Here is a 26,829-nt window from a genome sequence, read left to right as displayed (position 1 = left end):
TGGCAGGGCTGCTTGGTTCTGTGTGAAAGTGCAGAGAGGGCCTAATGGCGGATCTTCATCAGTGCCACAGTGATTGATACATTTGAGTTTTGGGTAGTAGAAGGTTTATCTCAGGTCATCATAATACTTATCACTGTTTCTATTTTTATTACAGTTTTATTATAAGCCAGTATCACAGCGACAACAAGCCTTTCCAACTCGGCACTTAAATTACCGTACATAAAAAAAATGTCAAACCAAAATTAACAATTGTGTGTCTTTGGTAGAAATATGCAGAAGAGTAGAGTGCACGCACATCCAAGATTATTTCAACAGGTGCTGGAAAAAATACGCGTATAGAAAAAGAAAAGGAAATCCGCACACTGTTTTTTAAGCTCCCACGGTTAGTTTTTTAATTACAAAAAAGCAACATTTTGACCCTCACGGGTCTTCATCAGGCAGTACAGAGAACAAGCTCTCTGTGCATGGGCATATATATAACCTCACATGGGGTGGTGGTGCCCCAATCAGGTGATGACAGACACCTGTGATCATTACAAAATACATAATTGTTGAAAGAGTAGGTCTTTCCACAAGAATACAACTTTTTTAAAGATAAAATGTCCTTGTGGATTAGCTTATGTGGGGAAAATGTCTAGAGCCCTCCGCACTAGGATTAGCGAGCATTGCAGCAACATCAGATGCGGTGATGAACGTAACCCTGTTGCAGTCCACTTCAAACAAGCAGGACACAGCATCTCCTCACTCCGGTACATGGGGATAGAGAAGGTTGAAAAGCCCCCTAGAGGAGGTGACCACGAACAATGACTTTTACAACGTGTGGCTTTTCACATATATACACTCAACACGTTGGCACCGTATGGCCTCAATGAAGAACTAGACGTCAAGCCATTGCTGTGATGTTTTAACTTTATTATATTCTGTTGTTATATGTATACACCTTGGCCATTGTAGACATGTGCCTGGCTCTTCGGTCATGTGGGTAGCACGTACGACTCTCACCTGGGAGTCCTGGGTTCAAACCCTGCCTGAACCTACCTTGGCCTACCGTACTATACTTTTACATTTCTTTGGTTTCTTATTGGTATAGATAGGGATAATAATATTCACCTGCATGTTTTACTTCTTGTATTTCTTTTGTATCGGGTATTTTAGAATTTGTTTACCTCTGTTATTATATGATCTTTAAAAAAAGTTGTATTCTTGTGGACTCTTTCAACAATTATGTATTTTGTAATGATCACAGGTGTCTGTCGTCACCTGATTGGGGCACCACCACCCCATGTGAGGTTATATATATGCCCATGCACAGAGAGCTTGTTCTCTGTACTGCCTGATGAAGACCCGTTGCTTTTTTGTAATTAAAAAACTCACGTGGGAGCTTAAAAAACAGTGCGGATTTCCTTTTCTTTTTCTTTGGTAGAAAAAACCACATGAAAAGGCAATGCAATTGTTTACATGCCATTACTCCTGCTACAGTGAGTCCAGTCAGATTTTACTACTGTAGAAGTGGGTAACACATTCTTCATCAGACTATACTGTATGCTAAGTTGTCTGAAATTTATTTTCAGACATAACCTGAACACAGGCCGATGGCTGACGAAGCTATCAGCAGTGTGGGACCCTAAACAAGAGGACTGCTTTGTGGTGGGAAGCATGGAGCGGCCTCGCCAGGTGCAGGTCTTCCACGAAAGCGGCCAGCTGCAGCACTCCTTCAGAGACGACCACCACCTCAGCACGGTGCTGTCCATCACAGCCTTCCATCCTACAAGGAATGCTTTGCTGGGCGGCAACAACTCAGGACGCCTGCATGTCTTCACCAACTGAGACCAGGACCAAAACGTGCACGAACAACGCCACCATTTATAAATGCCTACATATGTCTATTATGAAGTCCCACAAATTGGATTTGTTTCAGGATAATGTAGACTAGGCTACTAAATCATTGTTTTTAGGGGGCATCCTGTTTCAAATTTGACCAGCAGATGTCCCCAGGTTCACAATTGGTTCAAAGCTTCAGAAAACCTAGTTTCTCCCTTTACTATTTGTCTCACTTTCAGGACTATTTCCAACATCCTGATACTCCAACTGCTCTTTCAAAAATAGACAGCTGTCAATAGCTGCTTGTTTTAGACGTTTTAGCTATCTGCCAGGCTGTTTGCCTTGGGCAACATCGCCATCTTCTGGCTGTTTTGCGTAATGCACCGTATGGCGAAGAATTTAGACTGTTCATTCTTGGAGTCGCAATTGATTGAGTTTTATACTGTTCTCTTAATGGCAGGCCAAACGTTGGAATATTGTCTATATGTTTTTTTTCTTGTTTCTTTTGACTGCTGTTTGCATTTAATACATTAAGCCTTTACTGTACGTCCATCAATTACTGCGACGTGGCCTTTGTAGAAAGCCACCTTACCCAGCGATCTGGCTTGCTTGATTTTCGGCCACAGTTGTTCCCTTGCCTGTCGATCCTCCCAGGTGAAGTCCTGCACGAATGCACAAAAAATAATAAAAAAAAATCCCTGGAGTCATACGCCTTCAACGTGAAGGGCAAGATTAGCGAGGAGGACCAGAGGAAGGTGCGGAGAGGTGCCACCAGGCCATCGCCTGGCTGGATAACAACCAGCTGGCTGATAAAGAACAGTACCAGCACCCGTAGAAAGAGCTGGAGATTGTGTGTTGTACCAGAGAGCAACACCTGCACAGGGCTGCAGAGAGCAGGCGGGAGCCGGCTCACAGTCCCACCGTTGAGGAAGTCGACTAGAGACTTCAGACTATGATAACTACAGTGGCTTCAAACAACTTTACCTCATGACTCCTGTTTGTCACTTTGTGTCCTGACTGTTTATGATGTTTAAGTCTGAATATTTAGACATCTGACATTTGTAAAAAAAAAAAAATGTTGATGCATCGCTGGGCGTTTAAATAGAATTGACTATACAATATATTTTTGTGTGGTCTTTTACAGTTCATCTTTGTGGTTGCAGGTGATGCAGGTATCGCTCTTCCCTTAAGACCATGAGGATAACTGAAGATCAAGTGGCCAAAGTGGTTCAACAACGCATATACTCTGCTGCCTTCCACCCCTGCACTAGCAGTCTGCTCATGGCTGCAGGAGATAAATGGGGGCATGTAGGACTCTGGAACTTGGTGAGTTTCTTTGCTTTGATCATAACCATTTGCTAACACCATCTTTTTAGAATTTGGGAGTTTGGATGTTCTGAATCGTATTCCAGTGACACAAAAAATACATAAATTTGGTTCCTACTTTTGCCAGCCTGTGGATGTCCGCTAAAATGACAAGGAAATGAGTTCCTGAAGTAAAACATCAATGACTGGACACTTAGGGGAAAAGTACAGTGTTACAGTACAACTTGATTGATTTATTATTTACTCTTTAACTCATTGAGTGCCAGCCACTTTTGGAGAACGGACGCTCCCAGTGCTAGAGTTTTCAGAGCGTTTTCAGTGATTTCTCGAGGCCCACAGAATATTGTGTGATATTACTATGTAAACACCGAACACGCAAAAAGAACAAGGAGACTCTATTGTATCATCAGCAAAAAAAAGTTTATTGATACCATTTTCCGTTCTTTAGTTATGAGCCGGAGAAGATAGGTTGTTTTCAGCGTTTTCAGGCATTTCAAATTATAAGCTGAGATATTCAGCCTTTTGTGAAATGCAGCATTTCAAGCACATTCACTGACTCTAGATACGGTAATATTTTCTGATGTAGTGATGTGGTGTAGTTGTGTCCTGCCCTGCGTGCCCCACCCCCCCTCCCCCCCTCCCCCCCCTCAGCTGAAAACTCCTCCCCACACTAGTAACACACAGCCTCGCACCAAGCGTCTAGGAAGCCTGGGAAGCGCCGCCTCCCAGGCAGCGCAACATGGAGAAGCCACACGCGGACTGCAGTGAAAGGTTTGGCTTTTCAGTGTCGCGCTGCTGCTTTTCTAGCGGCTAATCATGTGGAGAAACTATGCTGACAGACAGACAGAGGCAGAAGGACTCAGTTGTGTGCGCGGATTGACTGTGTTCGCACGCACCGTCAGTTGCAGCCAGAACAATCTACATGGCTCTGGACTGCAGCATGAGCGGGTTCTCTTTCATCAAGGCTATTTCAGGCTGTGTATTCCTGACATTTCTGTAATCTGGAGAGCACTGTCGCCACCTAAGGCTTCTGTAAAATAGGTTATAGACCTCCAATAGCTACTATAGTTGTACAGGAGCTGCGGAAGGCTTTGATCGACGTCCCACCGTCAAAAAACGCATTGGACGTCGAAGGACGTCCGTGGCACTCTACGTCACTATTTAATTGGACGTCGAAGGACGTCCATGGCATTCAATGAGTTAAGGGTGGTGATTACGGTGATGATGGCGTGCTGCTTTTTGAGCCCCACTCTCAGCGTCCAGTGAGCTGCATGATGTTCTCCAGGACTCATCCTAGCCACCTGCTGACCCTCAGCTACGATGGATCTCTACGCTGCATGGATGTAGAGAAGGCCCTCTTTGAAGATGTAAATTTTGTTCCATAAAATGTAGTTTTATTGATCACCCCCCCTTCCCCAGTGGCATCTATCTACGAATTTACTATATATATATATATATATATATATTGTGACAGATCTGGCTCTCAAAATAGGATCAAGCTCGTGTCTAGTCAGTCCACACCTGCCACAACAACACAGAACGTCTTTGCACAGAAATATCAAACAAGAAGTCACAAAGTGAATGGGAGCAGCTCACCTGCTATCAGCATGGGGCGATGACACCTAGACAGCCCGGCTTGTGTGGACAGCTCAGTCGGTAGTGTGGAGCGGGCCATCAGCAGCTCCCGTTCAGTAGATTGGGGACGCTAATTCAAAATAATATCTCACACACACAGTCACACCCATACACGTGGAAACGGAGGGATCAATAGAGCACTGGGGAACAGGAGCGATACATGGCTTCCTGATCAGACTAGCAGACCAACATGGCAGAGAGGGGGGGGGGGGCCTGCGCACCTGAAATGCCACGGATATAATCTCTAAGCCACTCCCACTTCCTGTTTGATCCTCTGATGCAAAGACGTAAATTGACATATTATAATTAACTCATTGAGTGCCAGCCACTTTTGGAGAACGGACGCTCCCAGTGCCAGAGTTTCAGAGCGTTTTCAGTGATTTCTCGAGGCCCACAGAATATTGTGTGATATTACTATGTAAACACCGAACACGCACAAAGAACAAGGAGACTCTATTGTATCATCAGCAAAAAAAAGTTTATTGATACCATTTTCCGTTCTTTAGTTATGAGCCGGAGAAGATAGGTTGTTTTCAGCGTTTTCAGGCGTTTCAAATTAGAAGCTGAGTTATTCAGCCTTTTGTGAAATGAAGCATTTCAAGCACATTCACTGACTCTAGCTAATATTTTCTGATGTAGTGACGTGGTGTAGTTGTGTGGTGCCCTGCGTGCCCCACCCCCCTCTCCCCCCCCCTCAGCTGCAAACTCCTCCCCACACTAACACACAGCCTCACGCACCCAGCGTCTATTTTCGGAGTGCTCCGTTTTTGTGCGCCGGCTCCCAGCGCGACACGGAAAAGCCAAACCGGACTGCTGAGAATTGTTTGGCTTTTCAGTGTCGGGTGCTGCTTTTCTGGCGGCTAATCGTGTGGAGAAACTATGCAGACAGACAGACAGAGGCAGAGGGGCTCAGTTGTGGGAGCGGATTGACTGCTGTTCGCAGCCAACGTCAGCTGCAGCCAGAGCAATCTATATGGCTCCGCCTGCAGCATGAGCGGTTTCACTTTCATCACGGGGCTTTTTCCTACTGTTTTCCTGACCTTTCTCTAATCTGGAGAGCACTGTCGCCACCTAATGAGTCCGTAAAATAGGTTATACACATCCAATAGCTACAATATTTGTACAGGAGATGCAGGAGGCTTTGATCCACGTCCCACCGTCAAAAAACGCATTTGACGTCGATCGACGTCATTGGCACTCAATGAGTTAAACAAGGGGGTCCCTGACAATCACATGTCAATCACATATCACTCTGTAACAATATATATATACTGTATATATAATGATAATAATAATCATAATTTCAGCCAGTAAGTACAGTTTGAACCAATACCTTTTAACTTGAAGAGCGCGGTGTTATTATTATTTTATTTTTGGGGGGGGCGGGGGTAATGAATTTACATTTTGGGCTCATGATCATTATGAACCCCCCCCCCCCCCCTATATATATTATAATAAGATACAGGCCCCCAGGGCAGAAATACAGTATGGAGAAAAGGGTAGGATTCTAAATGGGTGTTAAACACCTGTGACATCACTTGTTGCTGGACATTCTGCTGGGGCTGACATCACAGGTGTACAGTTCCATTTCAGGAACAGTTTTTACACAAACAAGTCTTGATGCAGCTATGTGTAATTAAAGGAAGGCTTTGCCGATTTTCAACCCACTTTGCATCAGTTTACAATCTCCGTAATATAAGCAGATGGACAGTGTTTACCTTCTCTATATATTCTCTATATATTTTCTGCATTGAGAAATCCTCCCCCGCCTGCTGGCATGGGTCATTAACGCTTGTTAAGGTTTTCAATTCGATTCTCCCTGGATGTGTGCATATAGAAAAAATAAACAATCTGTAGTTGGAACAGCCGCCCTCAAGCACAACATCTGTTAATTTTGCTGAAATATTCTGGACTTACTCATTACTGCTTTGCAACAAACTTATAAATCAGTGGAGATGTTTAAAAAAACATTCCATGTCCTCATTAAGTTGATGTAAAATCGTGCATGAATTGTAAACCCACTCCAGTTTTAAGATATTCCTACTTCACCAGCTGATCTGAATCATTTTCTACTTCCTACCAGGTGTATTCTATTGAAGATGGCCTGAAAACCTTTGACTTCCTGTCACATGACTGTATGACACTAGTTGTCGGGCAATTTGGTGGAGATGTTGCCATTGTGGATAGGCGCACCCCAGGGTAACATACTGCCATCTTCTTCAACTGTTGTATTAATGATTTAAAAAATGCAGCACTTCTCTATTCTTTACCATCTCTCTTCATCATGTTGAATGTCAGTAAGCATGAAGAGTGCTAACCGCCTGCTCTCTTTTTTTATTAATCATAAACAACATTGTCAGAAACATGCATAATGTTTTCCAGACTGGTACAAAGCTGCTTCTAATCTCTTAATGTTTTTAATTTCTCTGCAGCAACTCCCATGAGTCCCTCCACACCCTCTACACCCTCAACCCCAAGAGCCTTCACTGTGTTAGCGTCCATCCACTAAACAAGCAGTACTTTGCAGTGGCCGAGAGCAGGTATGACTCATATCTTTGATTAATTTATATTTTCTCCAGAGCAGTAATCACTTTGATCATTTGTTTTCTAAAGTTGTTAAATTGGATTGCCTGCTTGTAGTCAGTTCAGCTGTAGTCTGTCCAGTCTATAAATAGTCCAAACTAATTTTCCTTCTTCTCTGCAGGCTTGTGAGTATTTACGATAGCCGCTGTCTGAAGAAGACCGAGAGCCAGGCGGTCTGCCAGCTGCACGGCCACTCTTTAAGCATAACCAGTGCTTATTTCTCCCCTAGTACAGGGAACAGAGTGCTCAGCTCCTGTATGGACAACACGATTAGGTGGGGCTGACACAGCTTAAAGCACTTGCACTGCACTACTTGTTTTGGAATTACATCTCTAAATTGAATGTGCATTTTCTTTTCTTTTTCCATAGGATATATGACACCTCAGCAATGACCACCACAGCTCCTTTGCTGACTTCCATCGGGTACATCCACTCACTTGAACATAGCCTCTCAGTGTGGGAAAGTCATTATGTTACAGATGTCCCGGCACACACGGTTTAAGAAAAAATATCTTATTATACAAGCAAGGTGATGAACGTTTCGCCTAGAAGGCTTCTAGGCGAAACGTTCATCACCTTGCTTGCCCACAATAAATAAGATATTTTTTCTTAAACCGCGTGTGCCGGGACATCTGTCACCTACTAGTATCCTCCGACCCAGGCACCCGTATACTTTTTATATATCTTTATGGGAGTCGTGCTTGCTAACTGTTTTTCCAAAGTCATTATGTTACCTGATCAGGGGAGGGAAAATCAGGAAAGCTGTCTCAATCTATAGCCCCTTTAACACAGACTGTGAAAGCCGCGTTCGTTGCAGCGTTATGTCTCGCCTCCTGCAGTGTTTCCCCTAGAAAGATTTTCAGGCCTGGAGGGATTTCGAAATGTACCTCGACTGCAACGGTGGGGCCCCTCGCTGGTGACGCTAAACTTTTAGCTAACCTGTTCGCATCTATGTTCGCAATGGCATCCCAAGTATCATCATACTATTATGGGATGCGATGCGAACATTTGTATTATGGGATGAGCGTTTCGCAGGCAACGACACGTTTACATGTTTTGGAACAGCACCGCACGCTGGCACAATGCTCCTAAAAGCAAAATGCTGATTGTTTTGAATGATTTGGAATCTTCTATTACTGTCAACACCATTATTGCTATATTGTAATTGTAATAATATGCCATAAAGGTATATTTAAATTTTGGGGAGAGCAGAAAAACAAAAAAACAAATTGCAATTCTTTTACTGGCCTGGCGGGGGCGCCGCCTGTAGAATGATGCCTCCTGTATAAAAGTCGCAAGAACGGAATGGCGTGTCATTTTGTTACGCCTTTCGTTCCCCCGGTAGAGGTAGTATCAGCGCAGAATCGACGTCTGTCTAAAAGGCTAATCCGCGGGAAGACGGGAATCTCGGCTCATTCATAAAGAAATGACAGGAGGACTGAGGGAAAACAACCTCCAGATTGAAGTTCTCCGATCAGAAATAAGTTAACCGAAGCATATCTGCAGGCTGTCTCGCCTGTTGTGCGTTCCCTTACGAAAAACAACTAATGTTAGCATTCAGACTGTGCTCCTACTATAGCCCGAGTCACTTGAGCAGGTGTGTGCCTTGCGTTGCCCACTGTGCCTGAGATTTGCTCTGTTCTTCTGAAAGTGACATAACCAGAAGTAGAAACCAAGTGGTCTATAATGACGCCGTCGATAACGTTATTAAAATCAGACTGCAGCTGTTTCACACTTTTTTTCTTCCAGTCAACACGCTTTCAGAACGGACTTAATTAGGCTACTTCACAACATGGGTATATACTTTATAAAAAAAACTGGAACCAAAGGTAAGAAAGCCTTCCGTTACGTGTAGCTTGTAATACATGATGCTGCCTTTGTGATCCATAAAGTCGATCAGACGAATATTGAAAGTTGCTCGTTAAATTCAGGTCGCACTGATTTACCTGTTTATATAAAGGCAAAATAAAATTAAATAAATAGACTCCTCAGACATAATAAGCTTAACGCCCATGGTTCACGCCTAATTTCAATCCGGGAGGGGTGGATGCTATCTAAAGCACACTCCTGTATGGCAGGGCTGCTTGGTTCTGTGTGAAAGTGCAGAGAGGGCCTAATGGCGGATCTTCATCAGTGCCACAGTGATTGATACATTTGAGTTTTGGGTAGTAGAAGGTTTATCTCAGGTCATCATAATACTTATCACTGTTTCTATTTTTATTACAGTTTTATTATAAGCCAGTATCACAGCGACAACAAGCCTTTCCAACTCGGCACTTAAATTACCGTACATAAAAAAAATGTCAAACCAAAATTAACAATCGTGTGTCTTTGGTAGAAATATGCAGAAGAGTAGAGTGCACGCACATCCAAGATTATTTCAACAGGTGCTGGAAAAAATACGCGTATAGAAAAAGAAAAGGAAATCCGCACACTGTTTTTTAAGCTCCCACGGTTAGTTTTTTAATTACAAAAAAGCAACATTTTGACCCTCACGGGTCTTCATCAGGCAGTACAGAGAACAAGCTCTCTGTGCATGGGCATATATATAACCTCACATGGGGTGGTGGTGCCCCAATCAGGTGATGACAGACACCTGTGATCATTACAAAATACATAATTGTTGAAAGAGTAGGTCTTTCCACAAGAATACAACTTTTTTAAAGATAAAATGTCCTTGTGGATTAGCTTATGTGGGGAAAATGTCTAGAGCCCTCCGCACTAGGATTAGCGAGCATTGCAGCAACATCAGATGCGGTGATGAACGTAACCCTGTTGCAGTCCACTTCAAACAAGCAGGACACAGCATCTCCTCACTCCGGTACATGGGGATAGAGAAGGTTGAAAAGCCCCCTAGAGGAGGTGACCACGAACAATGACTTTTACAACGTGTGGCTTTTCACATATATACACTCAACACGTTGGCACCGTATGGCCTCAATGAAGAACTAGACGTCAAGCCATTGCTGTGATGTTTTAACTTTATTATATTCTGTTGTTATATGTATACACCTTGGCCATTGTAGACATGTGCCTGGCTCTTCGGTCATGTGGGTAGCACGTACGACTCTCACCTGGGAGTCCTGGGTTCAAACCCTGCCTGAACCTACCTTGGCCTACCGTACTATACTTTTACATTTCTTTGGTTTCTTATTGGTATAGATAGGGATAATAATATTCACCTGCATGTTTTACTTCTTGTATTTCTTTTGTATCGGGTATTTTAGAATTTGTTTACCTCTGTTATTATATGATCTTTAAAAAAAGTTGTATTCTTGTGGACTCTTTCAACAATTATGTATTTTGTAATGATCACAGGTGTCTGTCGTCACCTGATTGGGGCACCACCACCCCATGTGAGGTTATATATATGCCCATGCACAGAGAGCTTGTTCTCTGTACTGCCTGATGAAGACCCGTTGCTTTTTTGTAATTAAAAAACTCACGTGGGAGCTTAAAAAACAGTGCGGATTTCCTTTTCTTTTTCTTTGGTAGAAAAAACCACATGAAAAGGCAATGCAATTGTTTACATGCCATTACTCCTGCTACAGTGAGTCCAGTCAGATTTTACTAGAAGTGGGTAACACATTCTTCATCAGACTATACTGTATGCTAAGTTGTCTGAAATTTATTTTCAGACATAACCTGAACACAGGCCGATGGCTGACGAAGCTATCAGCAGTGTGGGACCCTAAACAAGAGGACTGCTTTGTGGTGGGAAGCATGGAGCGGCCTCGCCAGGTGCAGGTCTTCCACGAAAGCGGCCAGCTGCAGCACTCCTTCAGAGACGACCACCACCTCAGCACGGTGCTGTCCATCACAGCCTTCCATCCTACAAGGAATGCTTTGCTGGGCGGCAACAACTCAGGACGCCTGCATGTCTTCACCAACTGAGACCAGGACCAAAACGTGCACGAACAACGCCACCATTTATAAATGCCTACATATGTCTATTATGAAGTCCCACAAATTGGATTTGTTTCAGGATAATGTAGACTAGGCTACTAAATCATTGTTTTTAGGGGGCATCCTGTTTCAAATTTGACCAGCAGATGTCCCCAGGTTCACAATTGGTTCAAAGCTTCAGAAAACCTAGTTTCTCCCTTTACTATTTGTCTCACTTTCAGGACTATTTCCAACATCCTGATACTCCAACTGCTCTTTCAAAAATAGACAGCTGTCAATAGCTGCTTGTTTTAGACGTTTTAGCTATCTGCCAGGCTGTTTGCCTTGGGCAACATCGCCATCTTCTGGCTGTTTTGCGTAATGCACCGTATGGCGAAGAATTTAGACTGTTCATTCTTGGAGTCGCAATTGATTGAGTTTTATACTGTTCTCTTAATGGCAGGCCAAACCTTGGAATATTGTCTATATGTTTTTTTTCTTGTTTCTTTTGACTGCTGTTTGCATTTAATACATTAAGCCTTTACTGTACGTCCATCAATTACTGCGACGTGGCCTTTGTAGAAAGCCACCTTACCCAGCGATCTGGCTTGCTTGATTTTCGGCCACAGTTGTTCCCTTGCCTGTCGATCCTCCCAGGTGAAGTCCTGCACGAATGCACAAAAAATAATAAAAAAAAATCCCTGGAGTCATACGCCTTCAACGTGAAGGGCAAGATTAGCGAGGAGGACCAGAGGAAGGTGCGGAGAGGTGCCACCAGGCCATCGCCTGGCTGGATAACAACCAGCTGGCTGATAAAGAACAGTACCAGCACCCGTAGAAAGAGCTGGAGATTGTGTGTTGTACCAGAGAGCAACACCTGCACAGGGCTGCAGAGAGCAGGCGGGAGCCGGCTCACAGTCCCACCGTTGAGGAAGTCGACTAGAGACTTCAGACTATGATAACTACAGTGGCTTCAAACAACTTTACCTCATGACTCCTGTTTGTCACTTTGTGTCCTGACTGTTTATGATGTTTAAGTCTGAATATTTAGACATCTGACATTTGTAAAAAAAAAAAAATGTTGATGCATCGCTGGGCGTTTAAATAGAATTGACTATACAATATATTTTTGTGTGGTCTTTTACAGTTCATCTTTGTGGTTGCAGGTGATGCAGGTATCGCTCTTCCCTTAAGACCATGAGGATAACTGAAGATCAAGTGGCCAAAGTGGTTCAACAACGCATATACTCTGCTGCCTTCCACCCCTGCACTAGCAGTCTGCTCATGGCTGCAGGAGATAAATGGGGGCATGTAGGACTCTGGAACTTGGTGAGTTTCTTTGCTTTGATCATAACCATTTGCTAACACCATCTTTTTAGAATTTGGGAGTTTGGATGTTCTGAATCGTATTCCAGTGACACAAAAAATACATAAATTTGGTTCCTACTTTTGCCAGCCTGTGGATGTCCGCTAAAATGACAAGGAAATTAGTTCCTGAAGTAAAACATCAATGACTGGACACTTAGGGGAAAAGTACAGTGTTACAGTACAACTTGATTGATTTATTATTTACTCTTTAACTCATTGAGTGCCAGCCACTTTTGGAGAACGGACGCTCCCAGTGCCAGAGTTTTCAGAGCGTTTTCAGTGATTTCTCGAGGCCCACAGAATATTGTGTGATATTACTATGTAAACACCGAACACGCAAAAAGAACAAGGAGACTCTATTGTATCATCAGCAAAAAAAAGTTTATTGATACCATTTTCCGTTCTTTAGTTATGAGCCGGAGAAGATAGGTTGTTTTCAGCGTTTTCAGGCATTTCAAATTATAAGCTGAGATATTCAGCCTTTTGTGAAATGCAGCATTTCAAGCACATTCACTGACTCTAGATACGGTAATATTTTCTGATGTAGTGATGTGGTGTAGTTGTGTCCTGCCCTGCGTGCCCCACCCCCCCTCCCCCCCTCCCCCCCCTCAGCTGAAAACTCCTCCCCACACTAGTAACACACAGCCTCGCACCAAGCGTCTAGGAAGCCTGGGAAGCGCCGCCTCCCAGGCAGCGCAACATGGAGAAGCCACACGCGGACTGCAGTGAAAGGTTTGGCTTTTCAGTGTCGCGCTGCTGCTTTTCTAGCGGCTAATCATGTGGAGAAACTATGCTGACAGACAGACAGAGGCAGAAGGACTCAGTTGTGTGCGCGGATTGACTGTGTTCGCACGCACCGTCAGTTGCAGCCAGAACAATCTACATGGCTCTGGACTGCAGCATGAGCGGGTTCTCTTTCATCAAGGCTATTTCAGGCTGTGTATTCCTGACATTTCTGTAATCTGGAGAGCACTGTCGCCACCTAAGGCTTCTGTAAAATAGGTTATAGACCTCCAATAGCTACTATAGTTGTACAGGAGCTGCGGAAGGCTTTGATCGACGTCCCACCGTCAAAAAACGCATTGGACGTCGAAGGACGTCCGTGGCACTCTACGTCACTATTTAATTGGACGTCGAAGGACGTCCATGGCATTCAATGAGTTAAGGGTGGTGATTACGGTGATGATGGCGTGCTGCTTTTTGAGCCCCACTCTCAGCGTCCAGTGAGCTGCATGATGTTCTCCAGGACTCATCCTAGCCACCTGCTGACCCTCAGCTACGATGGATCTCTACGCTGCATGGATGTAGAGAAGGCCCTCTTTGAAGATGTAAATTTTGTTCCATAAAATGTAGTTTTATTGATCACCCCCCCTTCCCCAGTGGCATCTATCTACGAATTTACTATATATATATATATATATATATATTGTGACAGATCTGGCTCTCAAAATAGGATCAAGCTCGTGTCTAGTCAGTCCACACCTGCCACAACAACACAGAACGTCTTTGCACAGAAATATCAAACAAGAAGTCACAAAGTGAATGGGAGCAGCTCACCTGCTATCAGCATGGGGCGATGACACCTAGACAGCCCGGCTTGTGTGGACAGCTCAGTCGGTAGTGTGGAGCGGGCCATCAGCAGCTCCCGTTCAGTAGATTGGGGACGCTAATTCAAAATAATATCTCACACACACAGTCACACCCATACACGTGGAAACGGAGGGATCAATAGAGCACTGGGGAACAGGAGCGATACATGGCTTCCTGATCAGACTAGCAGACCAACATGGCAGAGAGGGGGGGGGGGGGCCTGCGCACCTGAAATGCCACGGATATAATCTCTAAGCCACTCCCACTTCCTGTTTGATCCTCTGATGCAAAGACGTAAATTGACATATTATAATTAACTCATTGAGTGCCAGCCACTTTTGGAGAACGGACGCTCCCAGTGCCAGAGTTTCAGAGCGTTTTCAGTGATTTCTCGAGGCCCACAGAATATTGTGTGATATTACTATGTAAACACCGAACACGCACAAAGAACAAGGAGACTCTATTGTATCATCAGCAAAAAAAAGTTTATTGATACCATTTTCCGTTCTTTAGTTATGAGCCGGAGAAGATAGGTTGTTTTCAGCGTTTTCAGGCGTTTCAAATTAGAAGCTGAGTTATTCAGCCTTTTGTGAAATGAAGCATTTCAAGCACATTCACTGACTCTAGCTAATATTTTCTGATGTAGTGACGTGGTGTAGTTGTGTGGTGCCCTGCGTGCCCCACCCCCCTCTCCCCCCCCCTCAGCTGCAAACTCCTCCCCACACTAACACACAGCCTCACGCACCCAGCGTCTATTTTCGGAGTGCTCCGTTTTTGTGCGCCGGCTCCCAGCGCGACATGGAAAAGCCAAACCGGACTGCTGAGAATTGTTTGGCTTTTCAGTGTCGGGTGCTGCTTTTCTGGCGGCTAATCGTGTGGAGAAACTATGCAGACAGACAGACAGAGGCAGAGGGGCTCAGTTGTGGGAGCGGATTGACTGCTGTTCGCAGCCAACGTCAGCTGCAGCCAGAGCAATCTATATGGCTCCGCCTGCAGCATGAGCGGTTTCACTTTCATCACGGGGCTTTTTCCTACTGTTTTCCTGACCTTTCTCTAATCTGGAGAGCACTGTCGCCACCTAATTAGTCCGTAAAATAGGTTATACACATCCAATAGCTACAATATTTGTACAGGAGATGCAGGAGGCTTTGATCCACGTCCCACCGTCAAAAAACGCATTTGACGTCGATCGACGTCATTGGCACTCAATGAGTTAAACAAGGGGGTCCCTGACAATCACATGTCAATCACATATCACTCTGTAACAATATATATATACTGTATATATAATGATAATAATAATCATAATTTCAGCCAGTAAGTACAGTTTGAACCAATACCTTTTAACTTGAAGAGCGCGGTGTTATTATTATTTTATTTTTGGGGGGGGCGGGGGTAATGAATTTACATTTTGGGCTCATGATCATTATGAACCCCCCCCCCCCCCTATATATATTATAATAAGATACAGGCCCCCAGGGCAGAAATACAGTATGGAGAAAAGGGTAGGATTCTAAATGGGTGTTAAACACCTGTGACATCACTTGTTGCTGGACATTCTGCTGGGGCTGACATCACAGGTGTACAGTTCCATTTCAGGAACAGTTTTTACACAAACAAGTCTTGATGCAGCTATGTGTAATTAAAGGAAGGCTTTGCCGATTTTCAACCCACTTTGCATCAGTTTACAATCTCCGTAATATAAGCAGATGGACAGTGTTTACCTTCTCTATATATTCTCTATATATTTTCTGCATTGAGAAATCCTCCCCCGCCTGCTGGCATGGGTCATTAACGCTTGTTAAGGTTTTCAATTCGATTCTCCCTGGATGTGTGCATATAGAAAAAATAAACAATCTGTAGTTGGAACAGCCGCCCTCAAGCACAACATCTGTTAATTTTGCTGAAATATTCTGGACTTACTCATTACTGCTTTGCAACAAACTTATAAATCAGTGGAGATGTTTAAAAAAACATTCCATGTCCTCATTAAGTTGATGTAAAATCGTGCATGAATTGTAAACCCACTCCAGTTTTAAGATATTCCTACTTCACCAGCTGATCTGAATCATTTTCTACTTCCTACCAGGTGTATTCTATTGAAGATGGCCTGAAAACCTTTGACTTCCTGTCACATGACTGTATGACACTAGTTGTCGGGCAATTTGGTGGAGATGTTGCCATTGTGGATAGGCGCACCCCAGGGTAACATACTGCCATCTTCTTCAACTGTTGTATTAATGATTTAAAAAATGCAGCACTTCTCTATTCTTTACCATCTCTCTTCATCATGTTGAATGTCAGTAAGCATGAAGAGTGCTAACCGCCTGCTCTCTTTTTTTATTAATCATAAACAACATTGTCAGAAACATGCATAATGTTTTCCAGACTGGTACAAAGCTGCTTCTAATCTCTTAATGTTTTTAATTTCTCTGCAGCAACTCCCATGAGTCCCTCCACACCCTCTACACCCTCAACCCCAAGAGCCTTCACTGTGTTAGCGTCCATCCACTAAACAAGCAGTACTTTGCAGTGGCCGAGAGCAGGTATGACTCATATCTTTGATTAATTTATATTTTCTCCAGAGCAGTAATCACTTTGATCATTTGTTTTCTAAAGTTGTTAAATTGGATTGCCTGCTTGTAGTCAGTTCAGCTGTAGTCTGTCCAGTCTATAAATAGTCCAAACTAATTTTCCTTCTTCTCTGCAGGCTTGTGAGTATTTACGATAGCCGCTGTCTGAAGAAGACCGAGAGCCAGGCGGTCTGCCAGCTGCACGGCCACTCTTTAAGCATAACCAGTGCTTATTTCTCCCCTAGTACAGGGAACAGAGTGCTCAGCTCCTGTATGGACAACACGATTAGGTGGGGCTGACACAGCTTAAAGCACTTGCACTGCACTACTTGTTTTGGAATTACATCTCTAAATTGAATGTGCATTTTCTTTTCTTTTTCCATAGGATATATGACACCTCAGCAATGACCACCACAGCTCCTTTGCTGACTTCCATCGGGTACATCCACTCACTTGAACATAGCCTCTCAGTGTGGGAAAGTCATTATGTTACAGATGTCCCGGCACACACGGTTTAAGAAAAAATATCTTATTATACAAGCAAGGTGATGAACGTTTCGCCTAGAAGGCTTCTAGGCGAAACGTTCATCACCTTGCTTGCCCACAATAAATAAGATATTTTTTCTTAAACCGCGTGTGCCGGGACATCTGTCACCTACTAGTATCCTCCGACCCAGGCACCCGTATACTTTTTATATATCTTTATGGGAGTCGTGCTTGCTAACTGTTTTTCCAAAGTCATTATGTTACCTGATCAGGGGAGGGAAAATCAGGAAAGCTGTCTCAATCTATAGCCCCTTTAACACAGACTGTGAAAGCCGCGTTCGTTGCAGCGTTATGTCTCGCCTCCTGCAGTGTTTCCCCTAGAAAGATTTTCAGGCCTGGAGGGATTTCGAAATGTACCTCGACCGCAACGGTGGGGCCCCTCGCTGGTGACGCTAAACTTTTAGCTAACCTGTTCGCATCTATGTTCGCAATGGCATCCCAAGTATCATCATACTATTATGGGATGCGATGCGAACATTTGTATTATGGGATGAGCGTTTCGCAGGCAACGACACGTTTACATGTTTTGGAACAGCGCCGCACGCTGGCACAATGCTCCTAAAAGCAAAATGCTGATTGTTTTGAATGATTTGGAATCTTCTATTACTGTCAACACCATTATTGCTATATTGTAATTGTAATAATATGCCATAAAGGTATATTTAAATTTTGGGGAGAGCAGAAAAACAAAAAAACAAATTGCAATTCTTTTACTGGCCTGGCGGGGGCGCCGCCTGTAGAATGATGCCTCCTGTATAAAAGTCGCAAGAACGGAATGGCGTGTCATTTTGTTACGCCTTTCGTTCCCCCGGTAGAGGTAGTATCAGCGCAGAATCGACGTCTGTCTAAAAGGCTAATCCGCGGGAAGACGGGAATCTCGGCTCATTCATAAAGAAATGACAGGAGGACTGAGGGAAAACAACCTCCAGATTGAAGTTCTCCGATCAGAAATAAGTTAACCGAAGCATATCTGCAGGCTGTCTCGCCTGTTGTGCGTTCCCTTACGAAAAACAACTAATGTTAGCATTCAGACTGTGCTCCTACTATAGCCCGAGTCACTTGAGCAGGTGTGTGCCTTGCGTTGCCCACTGTGGCTGAGATTTGCTCTGTTCTTCTGAAAGTGACATAACCAGAAGTAGAAACCAAGTGGTCTATAATGACGCCGTCGATAACGTTATTAAAATCAGACTGCAGCTGTTTCACACTTTTTTTCTTCCAGTCAACACGCTTTCAGAACGGACTTAATTAGGCTACTTCACAACATGGGTATATACTTTATAAAAAAAACTGGAACCAAAGGTAAGAAAGCCTTCCGTTACGTGTAGCTTGTAATACATGATGCTGCCTTTGTGATCCATAAAGTCGATCAGACGAATATTGAAAGTTGCTCGTTAAATTCAGGTCGCACTGATTTACCTGTTTATATAAAGGCAAAATAAAATTAAATAAATAGACTCCTCAGACATAATAAGCTTAACGCCCATGGTTCACGCCTAATTTCAATCCGGGAGGGGTGGATGCTATCTAAAGCACACTCCTGTATGGCAGGGCTGCTTGGTTCTGTGTGAAAGTGCAGAGAGGGCCTAATGGCGGATCTTCATCAGTGCCACAGTGATTGATACATTTGAGTTTTGGGTAGTAGAAGGTTTATCTCAGGTCATTATAATACTTATCACTGTTTCTATTTTTATTACAGTTTTATTATAAGCCAGTATCACAGCGACAACAAGCCTTTCCAACTCGGCACTTAAATTACCGTACATAAAAAAAATGTCAAACCAAAATTAACAATCGTGTGTCTTTGGTAGAAATATGCAGAAGAGTAGAGTGCACGCACATCCAAGATTATTTCAACAGGTGCTGGAAAAAATACGCGTATAGAAAAAGAAAAGGAAATCCGCACACTGTTTTTTAAGCTCCCACGGTTAGTTTTTTAATTACAAAAAAGCAACATTTTGACCCTCACGGGTCTTCATCAGGCAGTACAGAGAACAAGCTCTCTGTGCATGGGCATATATATAACCTCACATGGGGTGGTGGTGCCCCAATCAGGTGATGACAGACACCTGTGATCATTACAAAATACATAATTGTTGAAAGAGTAGGTCTTTCCACAAGAATACAACTTTTTTAAAGATAAAATGTCCTTGTGGATTAGCTTATGTGGGGAAAATGTCTAGAGCCCTCCGCACTAGGATTAGCGAGCATTGCAGCAACATCAGATGCGGTGATGAACGTAACCCTGTTGCAGTCCACTTCAAACAAGCAGGACACAGCATCTCCTCACTCCGGTACATGGGGATAGAGAAGGTTGAAAAGCCCCCTAGAGGAGGTGACCACGAACAATGACTTTTACAACGTGTGGCTTTTCACATATATACACTCAACACGTTGGCACCGTATGGCCTCAATGAAGAACTAGACATCAAGCCATTGCTGTGATGTTTTAACTTTATTATATTCTCTTGTTATATGTATACACCTTGGCCATTGTAGACATGTGCCTGGCTCTTCGGTCATGTGGGTAGCACGTACGACTCTCACCTGGGAGTCCTGGGTTCAAACCCTGCCTGAACCTACCTTGGCCTACCGTACTATACTTTTACATTTCTTTGGTTTCTTATTGGTATAGATAGGGATAATAATATTCACCTGCATGTTTTACTTCTTGTATTTCTTTTGTATCGGGTATTTTAGAATTTGTTTACCTCTGTTATTATATGATCTTTAAAAAAAGTTGTATTCTTGTGGACTCTTTCAACAATTATGTATTTTGTAATGATCACAGGTGTCTGTCGTCACCTGATTGGGGCACCACCACCCCATGTGAGGTTATATATATGCCCATGCACAGAGAGCTTGTTCTCTGTACTGCCTGATGAAGACCCGTTGCTTTTTTGTAATTAAAAAACTCACGTGGGAGCTTAAAAAACAGTGCGGATTTCCTTTTCTTTTTCTTTGGTAGAAAAAACCACATGAAAAGGCAATGCAATTGTTTACATGCCATTACTCCTGCTACAGTGAGTCCAGTCAGATTTTACTAGAAGTGGGTAACACATTCTTCATCAGACTATACTGTATGCTAAGTTGTCTGAAATTTATTTTCAGACATAACCTGAACACAGGCCGATGGCTGACGAAGCTATCAGCAGTGTGGGACCCTAAACAAGAGGACTGCTTTGTGGTGGGAAGCATGGAGCGGCCTCGCCAGGTGCAGGTCTTCCACGAAAGCGGCCAGCTGCAGCACTCCTTCAGAGACGACCACCACCTCAGCACGGTGCTGTCCATCACAGCCTTCCATCCTACAAGGAATGCTTTGCTGGGCGGCAACAACTCAGGACGCCTGCATGTCTTCACCAACTGAGACCAGGACCAAAACGTGCACGAACAACGCCACCATTTATAAATGCCTACATATGTCTATTATGAAGTCCCACAAATTGGATTTGTTTCAGGATAATGTAGACTAGGCTACTAAATCATTGTTTTTAGGGGGCATCCTGTTTCAAATTTGACCAGCAGATGTCCCCAGGTTCACAATTGGTTCAAAGCTTCAGAAAACCTAGTTTCTCCCTTTACTATTTGTCTCACTTTCAGGACTATTTCCAACATCCTGATACTCCAACTGCTCTTTCAAAAATAGACAGCTGTCAATAGCTGCTTGTTTTAGACGTTTTAGCTATCTGCCAGGCTGTTTGCCTTGGGCAACATCGCCATCTTCTGGCTGTTTTGCGTAATGCACCGTATGGCGAAGAATTTAGACTGTTCATTCTTGGAGTCACAATTGATTGAGTTTTATACTGTTCTCTTAATGGCAGGCAAAACCTTGGAATATTGTCTATATGTTTTTTTTCTTGTTTCTTTTGACTGCTGTTTGCATTTAATACATTAAGCCTTTACTGTACGTCCATCAATTACTGCGACGTGGCCTTTGTAGAAAGCCACCTTACCCAGCGATCTGGCTTGCTTGATTTTCGGCCACAGTTGTTCCCTTGCCTGTCGATCCTCCCAGGTGAAGTCCTGCACGAATGCACAAAAAATAATAAAAAAAAATCCCTGGAGTCATACGCCTTCAACGTGAAGGGCAAGATTAGCGAGGAGGACCAGAGGAAGGTGCGGAGAGGTGCCACCAGGCCATCGCCTGGCTGGATAACAACCAGCTGGCTGATAAAGAACAGTACCAGCACCCGTAGAAAGAGCTGGAGATTGTGTGTTGTACCAGAGAGCAACACCTGCACAGGGCTGCAGAGAGCAGGCGGGAGCCGGCTCACAGTCCCACCGTTGAGGAAGTCGACAGACTTCAGACTATGATAACTACAGTGGCTTCAAACAACTTTACCTCATGACTCCTGTTTGTCACTTTGTGTCCTGACTGTTTATGATGTTTAAGTCTGAATATTTAGACATCTGACATTTGTAAAAAAAAAAAAATGTTGATGCATCGCTGGGCGTTTAAATAGAATTGACTATACAATATATTTTTGTGTGGTCTTTTACAGTTCATCTTTGTGGTTGCAGGTGATGCAGGTATCGCTCTTCCCTTAAGACCATGAGGATAACTGAAGATCAAGTGGCCAAAGTGGTTCAACAACGCATATACTCTGCTGCCTTCCACCCCTGCACTAGCAGTCTGCTCATGGCTGCAGGAGATAAATGGGGGCATGTAGGACTCTGGAACTTGGTGAGTTTCTTTGCTTTGATCATAACCATTTGCTAACACCATCTTTTTAGAATTTGGGAGTTTGGATGTTCTGAATCGTATTCCAGTGACACAAAAAATACATAAATTTGGTTCCTACTTTTGCCAGCCTGTGGATGTCCGCTAAAATGACAAGGAAATGAGTTCCTGAAGTAAAACATCAATGACTGGACACTTAGGGGAAAAGTACAGTGTTACAGTACAACTTGATTGATTTATTATTTACTCTTTAACTCATTGAGTGCCAGCCACTTTTGGAGAACGGACGCTCCCAGTGCCAGAGTTTTCAGAGCGTTTTCAGTGATTTCTCGAGGCCCACAGAATATTGTGTGATATTACTATGTAAACACCGAACACGCAAAAAGAACAAGGAGACTCTATTGTATCATCAGCAAAAAAAAGTTTATTGATACCATTTTCCGTTCTTTAGTTATGAGCCGGAGAAGATAGGTTGTTTTCAGCGTTTTCAGGCATTTCAAATTATAAGCTGAGATATTCAGCCTTTTGTGAAATGCAGCATTTCAAGCACATTCACTGACTCTAGATACGGTAATATTTTCTGATGTAGTGATGTGGTGTAGTTGTGTCCTGCCCTGCGTGCCCCACCCCCCCTCCCCCCCTCCCCCCCCTCAGCTGAAAACTCCTCCCCACACTAGTAACACACAGCCTCGCACCAAGCGTCTAGGAAGCCTGGGAAGCGCCGCCTCCCAGGCAGCGCAACATGGAGAAGCCACACGCGGACTGCAGTGAAAGGTTTGGCTTTTCAGTGTCGCGCTGCTGCTTTTCTAGCGGCTAATCATGTGGAGAAACTATGCTGACAGACAGACAGAGGCAGAAGGACTCAGTTGTGTGCGCGGATTGACTGTGTTCGCACGCACCGTCAGTTGCAGCCAGAACAATCTACATGGCTCTGGACTGCAGCATGAGCGGGTTCTCTTTCATCAAGGCTATTTCAGGCTGTGTATTCCTGACATTTCTGTAATCTGGAGAGCACTGTCGCCACCTAAGGCTTCTGTAAAATAGGTTATAGACCTCCAATAGCTACTATAGTTGTACAGGAGCTGCGGAAGGCTTTGATCGACGTCCCACCGTCAAAAAACGCATTGGACGTCGAAGGACGTCCGTGGCACTCTACGTCACTATTTAATTGGACGTCGAAGGACGTCCATGGCATTCAATGAGTTAAGGGTGGTGATTACGGTGATGATGGCGTGCTGCTTTTTGAGCCCCACTCTCAGCGTCCAGTGAGCTGCATGATGTTCTCCAGGACTCATCCTAGCCACCTGCTGACCCTCAGCTACGATGGATCTCTACGCTGCATGGATGTAGAGAAGGCCCTCTTTGAAGATGTAAATTTTGTTCCATAAAATGTAGTTTTATTGATCACCCCCCCTTCCCCAGTGGCATCTATCTAGGAATTTACTATATATATATATATATATATATATATATATTGTGACAGATCTGGCTCTCAAAATAGGATCAAGCTCGTGTCTAGTCAGTCCACACCTGCCACAACAACACAGAACGTCTTTGCACAGAAATATCAAACAAGAAGTCACAAAGTGAATGGGAGCAGCTCACCTGCTATCAGCATGGGGCGATGACACCTAGACAGCCCGGCTTGTGTGGACAGCTCAGTCGGTAGTGTGGAGCGGGCCATCAGCAGCTCCCGTTCAGTAGATTGGGGACGCTAATTCAAAATAATATCTCACACACACAGTCACACCCATACACGTGGAAACGGAGGGATCAATAGAGCACTGGGGAACAGGAGCGATACATGGCTTCCTGATCAGACTAGCAGACCAACATGGCAGAGAGGGGGGGGGGGGGGCTGCGCACCTGAAATGCCACGGATATAATCTCTAAGCCACTCCCACTTCCTGTTTGATCCTCTGATGCAAAGACGTAAATTGACATATTATAATTAACTCATTGAGTGCCAGCCACTTTTGGAGAACGGACGCTCCCAGTGCCAGAGTTTCAGAGCGTTTTCAGTGATTTCTCGAGGCCCACAGAATATTGTGTGATATTACTATGTAAACACCGAACACGCACAAAGAACAAGGAGACTCTATTGTATCATCAGCAAAAAAAAGTTTATTGATACCATTTTCCGTTCTTTAGTTATGAGCCGGAGAAGATAGGTTGTTTTCAGCGTTTTCAGGCGTTTCAAATTAGAAGCTGAGTTATTCAGCCTTTTGTGAAATGAAGCATTTCAAGCACATTCACTGACTCTAGCTAATATTTTCTGATGTAGTGACGTGGTGTAGTTGTGTGGTGCCCTGCGTGCCCCACCCCCCTCTCCCCCCCCTCAGCTGCAAACTCCTCCCCACACTAACACACAGCCTCACGCACCCAGCGTCTATTTTCGGAGTGCTCCGTTTTTGTGCGCCGGCTCCCAGCGCGACACGGAAAAGCCAAACCGGACTGCTGAGAATTGTTTGGCTTTTCAGTGTCGGGTGCTGCTTTTCTGGCGGCTAATCGTGTGGAGAAACTATGCAGACAGACAGACAGAGGCAGAGGGGCTCAGTTGTGGGAGCGGATTGACTGCTGTTCGCAGCCAACGTCAGCTGCAGCCAGAGCAATCTATATGGCTCCGCCTGCAGCATGAGCGGTTTCACTTTCATCACGGGGCTTTTTCCTACTGTTTTCCTGACCTTTCTCTAATCTGGAGAGCACTGTCGCCACCTAATGAGTCCGTAAAATAGGTTATACACATCCAATAGCTACAATATTTGTACAGGAGATGCAGGAGGCTTTGATCCACGTCCCACCGTCAAAAAACGCATTTGACGTCGATCGACGTCATTGGCACTCAATGAGTTAAACAAGGGGGTCCCTGACAATCACATGTCAATCACATATCACTCTGTAACAATATATATATACTGTATATATAATGATAATAATAATCATAATTTCAGCCAGTAAGTACAGTTTGAACCAATACCTTTTAACTTGAAGAGCGCGGTGTTATTATTATTTTATTTTTGGGGGGGGCGGGGGTAATGAATTTACATTTTGGGCTCATGATCATTATGAACCCCCCCCCCCCCCTATATATATTATAATAAGATACAGGCCCCCAGGGCAGAAATACAGTATGGAGAAAAGGGTAGGATTCTAAATGGGTGTTAAACACCTGTGACATCACTTGTTGCTGGACATTCTGCTGGGGCTGACATCACAGGTGTACAGTTCCATTTCAGGAACAGTTTTTACACAAACAAGTCTTGATGCAGCTATGTGTAATTAAAGGAAGGCTTTGCCGATTTTCAACCCACTTTGCATCAGTTTACAATCTCCGTAATATAAGCAGATGGACAGTGTTTACCTTCTCTATATATTCTCTATATATTTTCTGCATTGAGAAATCCTCCCCCGCCTGCTGGCATGGGTCATTAACGCTTGTTAAGGTTTTCAATTCGATTCTCCCTGGATGTGTGCATATAGAAAAAATAAACAATCTGTAGTTGGAACAGCCGCCCTCAAGCACAACATCTGTTAATTTTGCTGAAATATTCTGGACTTACTCATTACTGCTTTGCAACAAACTTATAAATCAGTGGAGATGTTTAAAAAAACATTCCATGTCCTCATTAAGTTGATGTAAAATCGTGCATGAATTGTAAACCCACTCCAGTTTTAAGATATTCCTACTTCACCAGCTGATCTGAATCATTTTCTACTTCCTACCAGGTGTATTCTATTGAAGATGGCCTGAAAACCTTTGACTTCCTGTCACATGACTGTATGACACTAGTTGTCGGGCAATTTGGTGGAGATGTTGCCATTGTGGATAGGCGCACCCCAGGGTAACATACTGCCATCTTCTTCAACTGTTGTATTAATGATTTAAAAAATGCAGCACTTCTCTATTCTTTACCATCTCTCTTCATCATGTTGAATGTCAGTAAGCATGAAGAGTGCTAACCGCCTGCTCTCTTTTTTTATTAATCATAAACAACATTGTCAGAAACATGCATAATGTTTTCCAGACTGGTACAAAGCTGCTTCTAATCTCTTAATGTTTTTAATTTCTCTGCAGCAACTCCCATGAGTCCCTCCACACCCTCTACACCCTCAACCCCAAGAGCCTTCACTGTGTTAGCGTCCATCCACTAAACAAGCAGTACTTTGCAGTGGCCGAGAGCAGGTATGACTCATATCTTTGATTAATTTATATTTTCTCCAGAGCAGTAATCACTTTGATCATTTGTTTTCTAAAGTTGTTAAATTGGATTGCCTGCTTGTAGTCAGTTCAGCTGTAGTCTGTCCAGTCTATAAATAGTCCAAACTAATTTTCCTTCTTCTCTGCAGGCTTGTGAGTATTTACGATAGCCGCTGTCTGAAGAAGACCGAGAGCCAGGCGGTCTGCCAGCTGCACGGCCACTCTTTAAGCATAACCAGTGCTTATTTCTCCCCTAGTACAGGGAACAGAGTGCTCAGCTCCTGTATGGACAACACGATTAGGTGGGGCTGACACAGCTTAAAGCACTTGCACTGCACTACTTGTTTTGGAATTACATCTCTAAATTGAATGTGCATTTTCTTTTCTTTTTCCATAGGATATATGACACCTCAGCAATGACCACCACAGCTCCTTTGCTGACTTCCATCGGGTACATCCACTCACTTGAACATAGCCTCTCAGTGTGGGAAAGTCATTATGTTACAGATGTCCCGGCACACACGGTTTAAGAAAAAATATCTTATTATACAAGCAAGGTGATGAACGTTTCGCCTAGAAGGCTTCTAGGCGAAACGTTCATCACCTTGCTTGCCCACAATAAATAA

General features: G+C 43.8%; 2 protein-coding genes across 2 annotated transcripts; both read left to right on the top strand.

Annotated features, from left to right (window-relative positions):
• Positions 1–1,713: 1,713 nt before the first annotated feature.
• Positions 1,714–12,420, top strand: LOC310771236 (WD repeat-containing protein 76-like; the record flags this gene model as incomplete). Its single annotated transcript, XM_083663891.1, has 6 exons — positions 1,714–1,842; positions 2,985–3,147; positions 4,404–4,514; positions 6,866–6,981; positions 7,215–7,322; positions 12,417–12,420. Exons 2-6 carry the CDS (start codon positions 3,016–3,018, stop codon positions 12,418–12,420), a joined length of 471 nt encoding a protein of 156 aa, XP_083520017.1. The 5' UTR covers positions 1,714–1,842; positions 2,985–3,015.
• LOC310771231 (WD repeat-containing protein 76-like) lies at positions 11,751–25,814 on the top strand. Its single transcript, XM_083663887.1, has 9 exons — positions 11,751–12,579; positions 13,785–13,946; positions 16,298–16,413; positions 16,647–16,754; positions 16,919–17,071; positions 17,167–17,220; positions 20,436–20,706; positions 21,846–22,008; positions 25,732–25,814. Exons 1-7 carry the CDS (start codon positions 12,448–12,450, stop codon positions 20,689–20,691), a joined length of 981 nt encoding a protein of 326 aa, XP_083520013.1. The 5' UTR covers positions 11,751–12,447; the 3' UTR covers positions 20,692–20,706; positions 21,846–22,008; positions 25,732–25,814.
• Positions 25,815–26,829: the final 1,015 nt, after the last annotated feature.

The sequence above is a fragment of the Poromitra crassiceps genome (genome assembly GCF_964638095.1).
Source record: "Poromitra crassiceps genome assembly, contig: HAP1_SCAFFOLD_452, whole genome shotgun sequence".
In the NCBI taxonomy this organism is placed as follows: domain Eukaryota; kingdom Metazoa; phylum Chordata; class Actinopteri; order Beryciformes; family Melamphaidae; genus Poromitra; species Poromitra crassiceps.
The sequence above is the reverse complement of the archived record's forward strand: the minus strand, read 5'-3'. Positions and strand labels throughout refer to the sequence as shown.

Bases quoted from the DNA above. Each gene is read 5' to 3' on its own strand.
- LOC310771231 (XM_083663887.1), top strand. From the start codon at position 12,448: ATGAGGATAACTGAAGATCAAGTGGCCAAAGTGGTTCAACAACGCATA. The intron at 12,580-13,784 runs GTGAGTTTCTTT...CAATGAGTTAAG, and splicing joins ATGTAGGACTCTGGAACTTG to GGTGGTGATTACGGTGATGA. The intron at 16,755-16,918 runs GTATGACTCATA...TCTTCTCTGCAG, and splicing joins TTTGCAGTGGCCGAGAGCAG to GCTTGTGAGTATTTACGATA.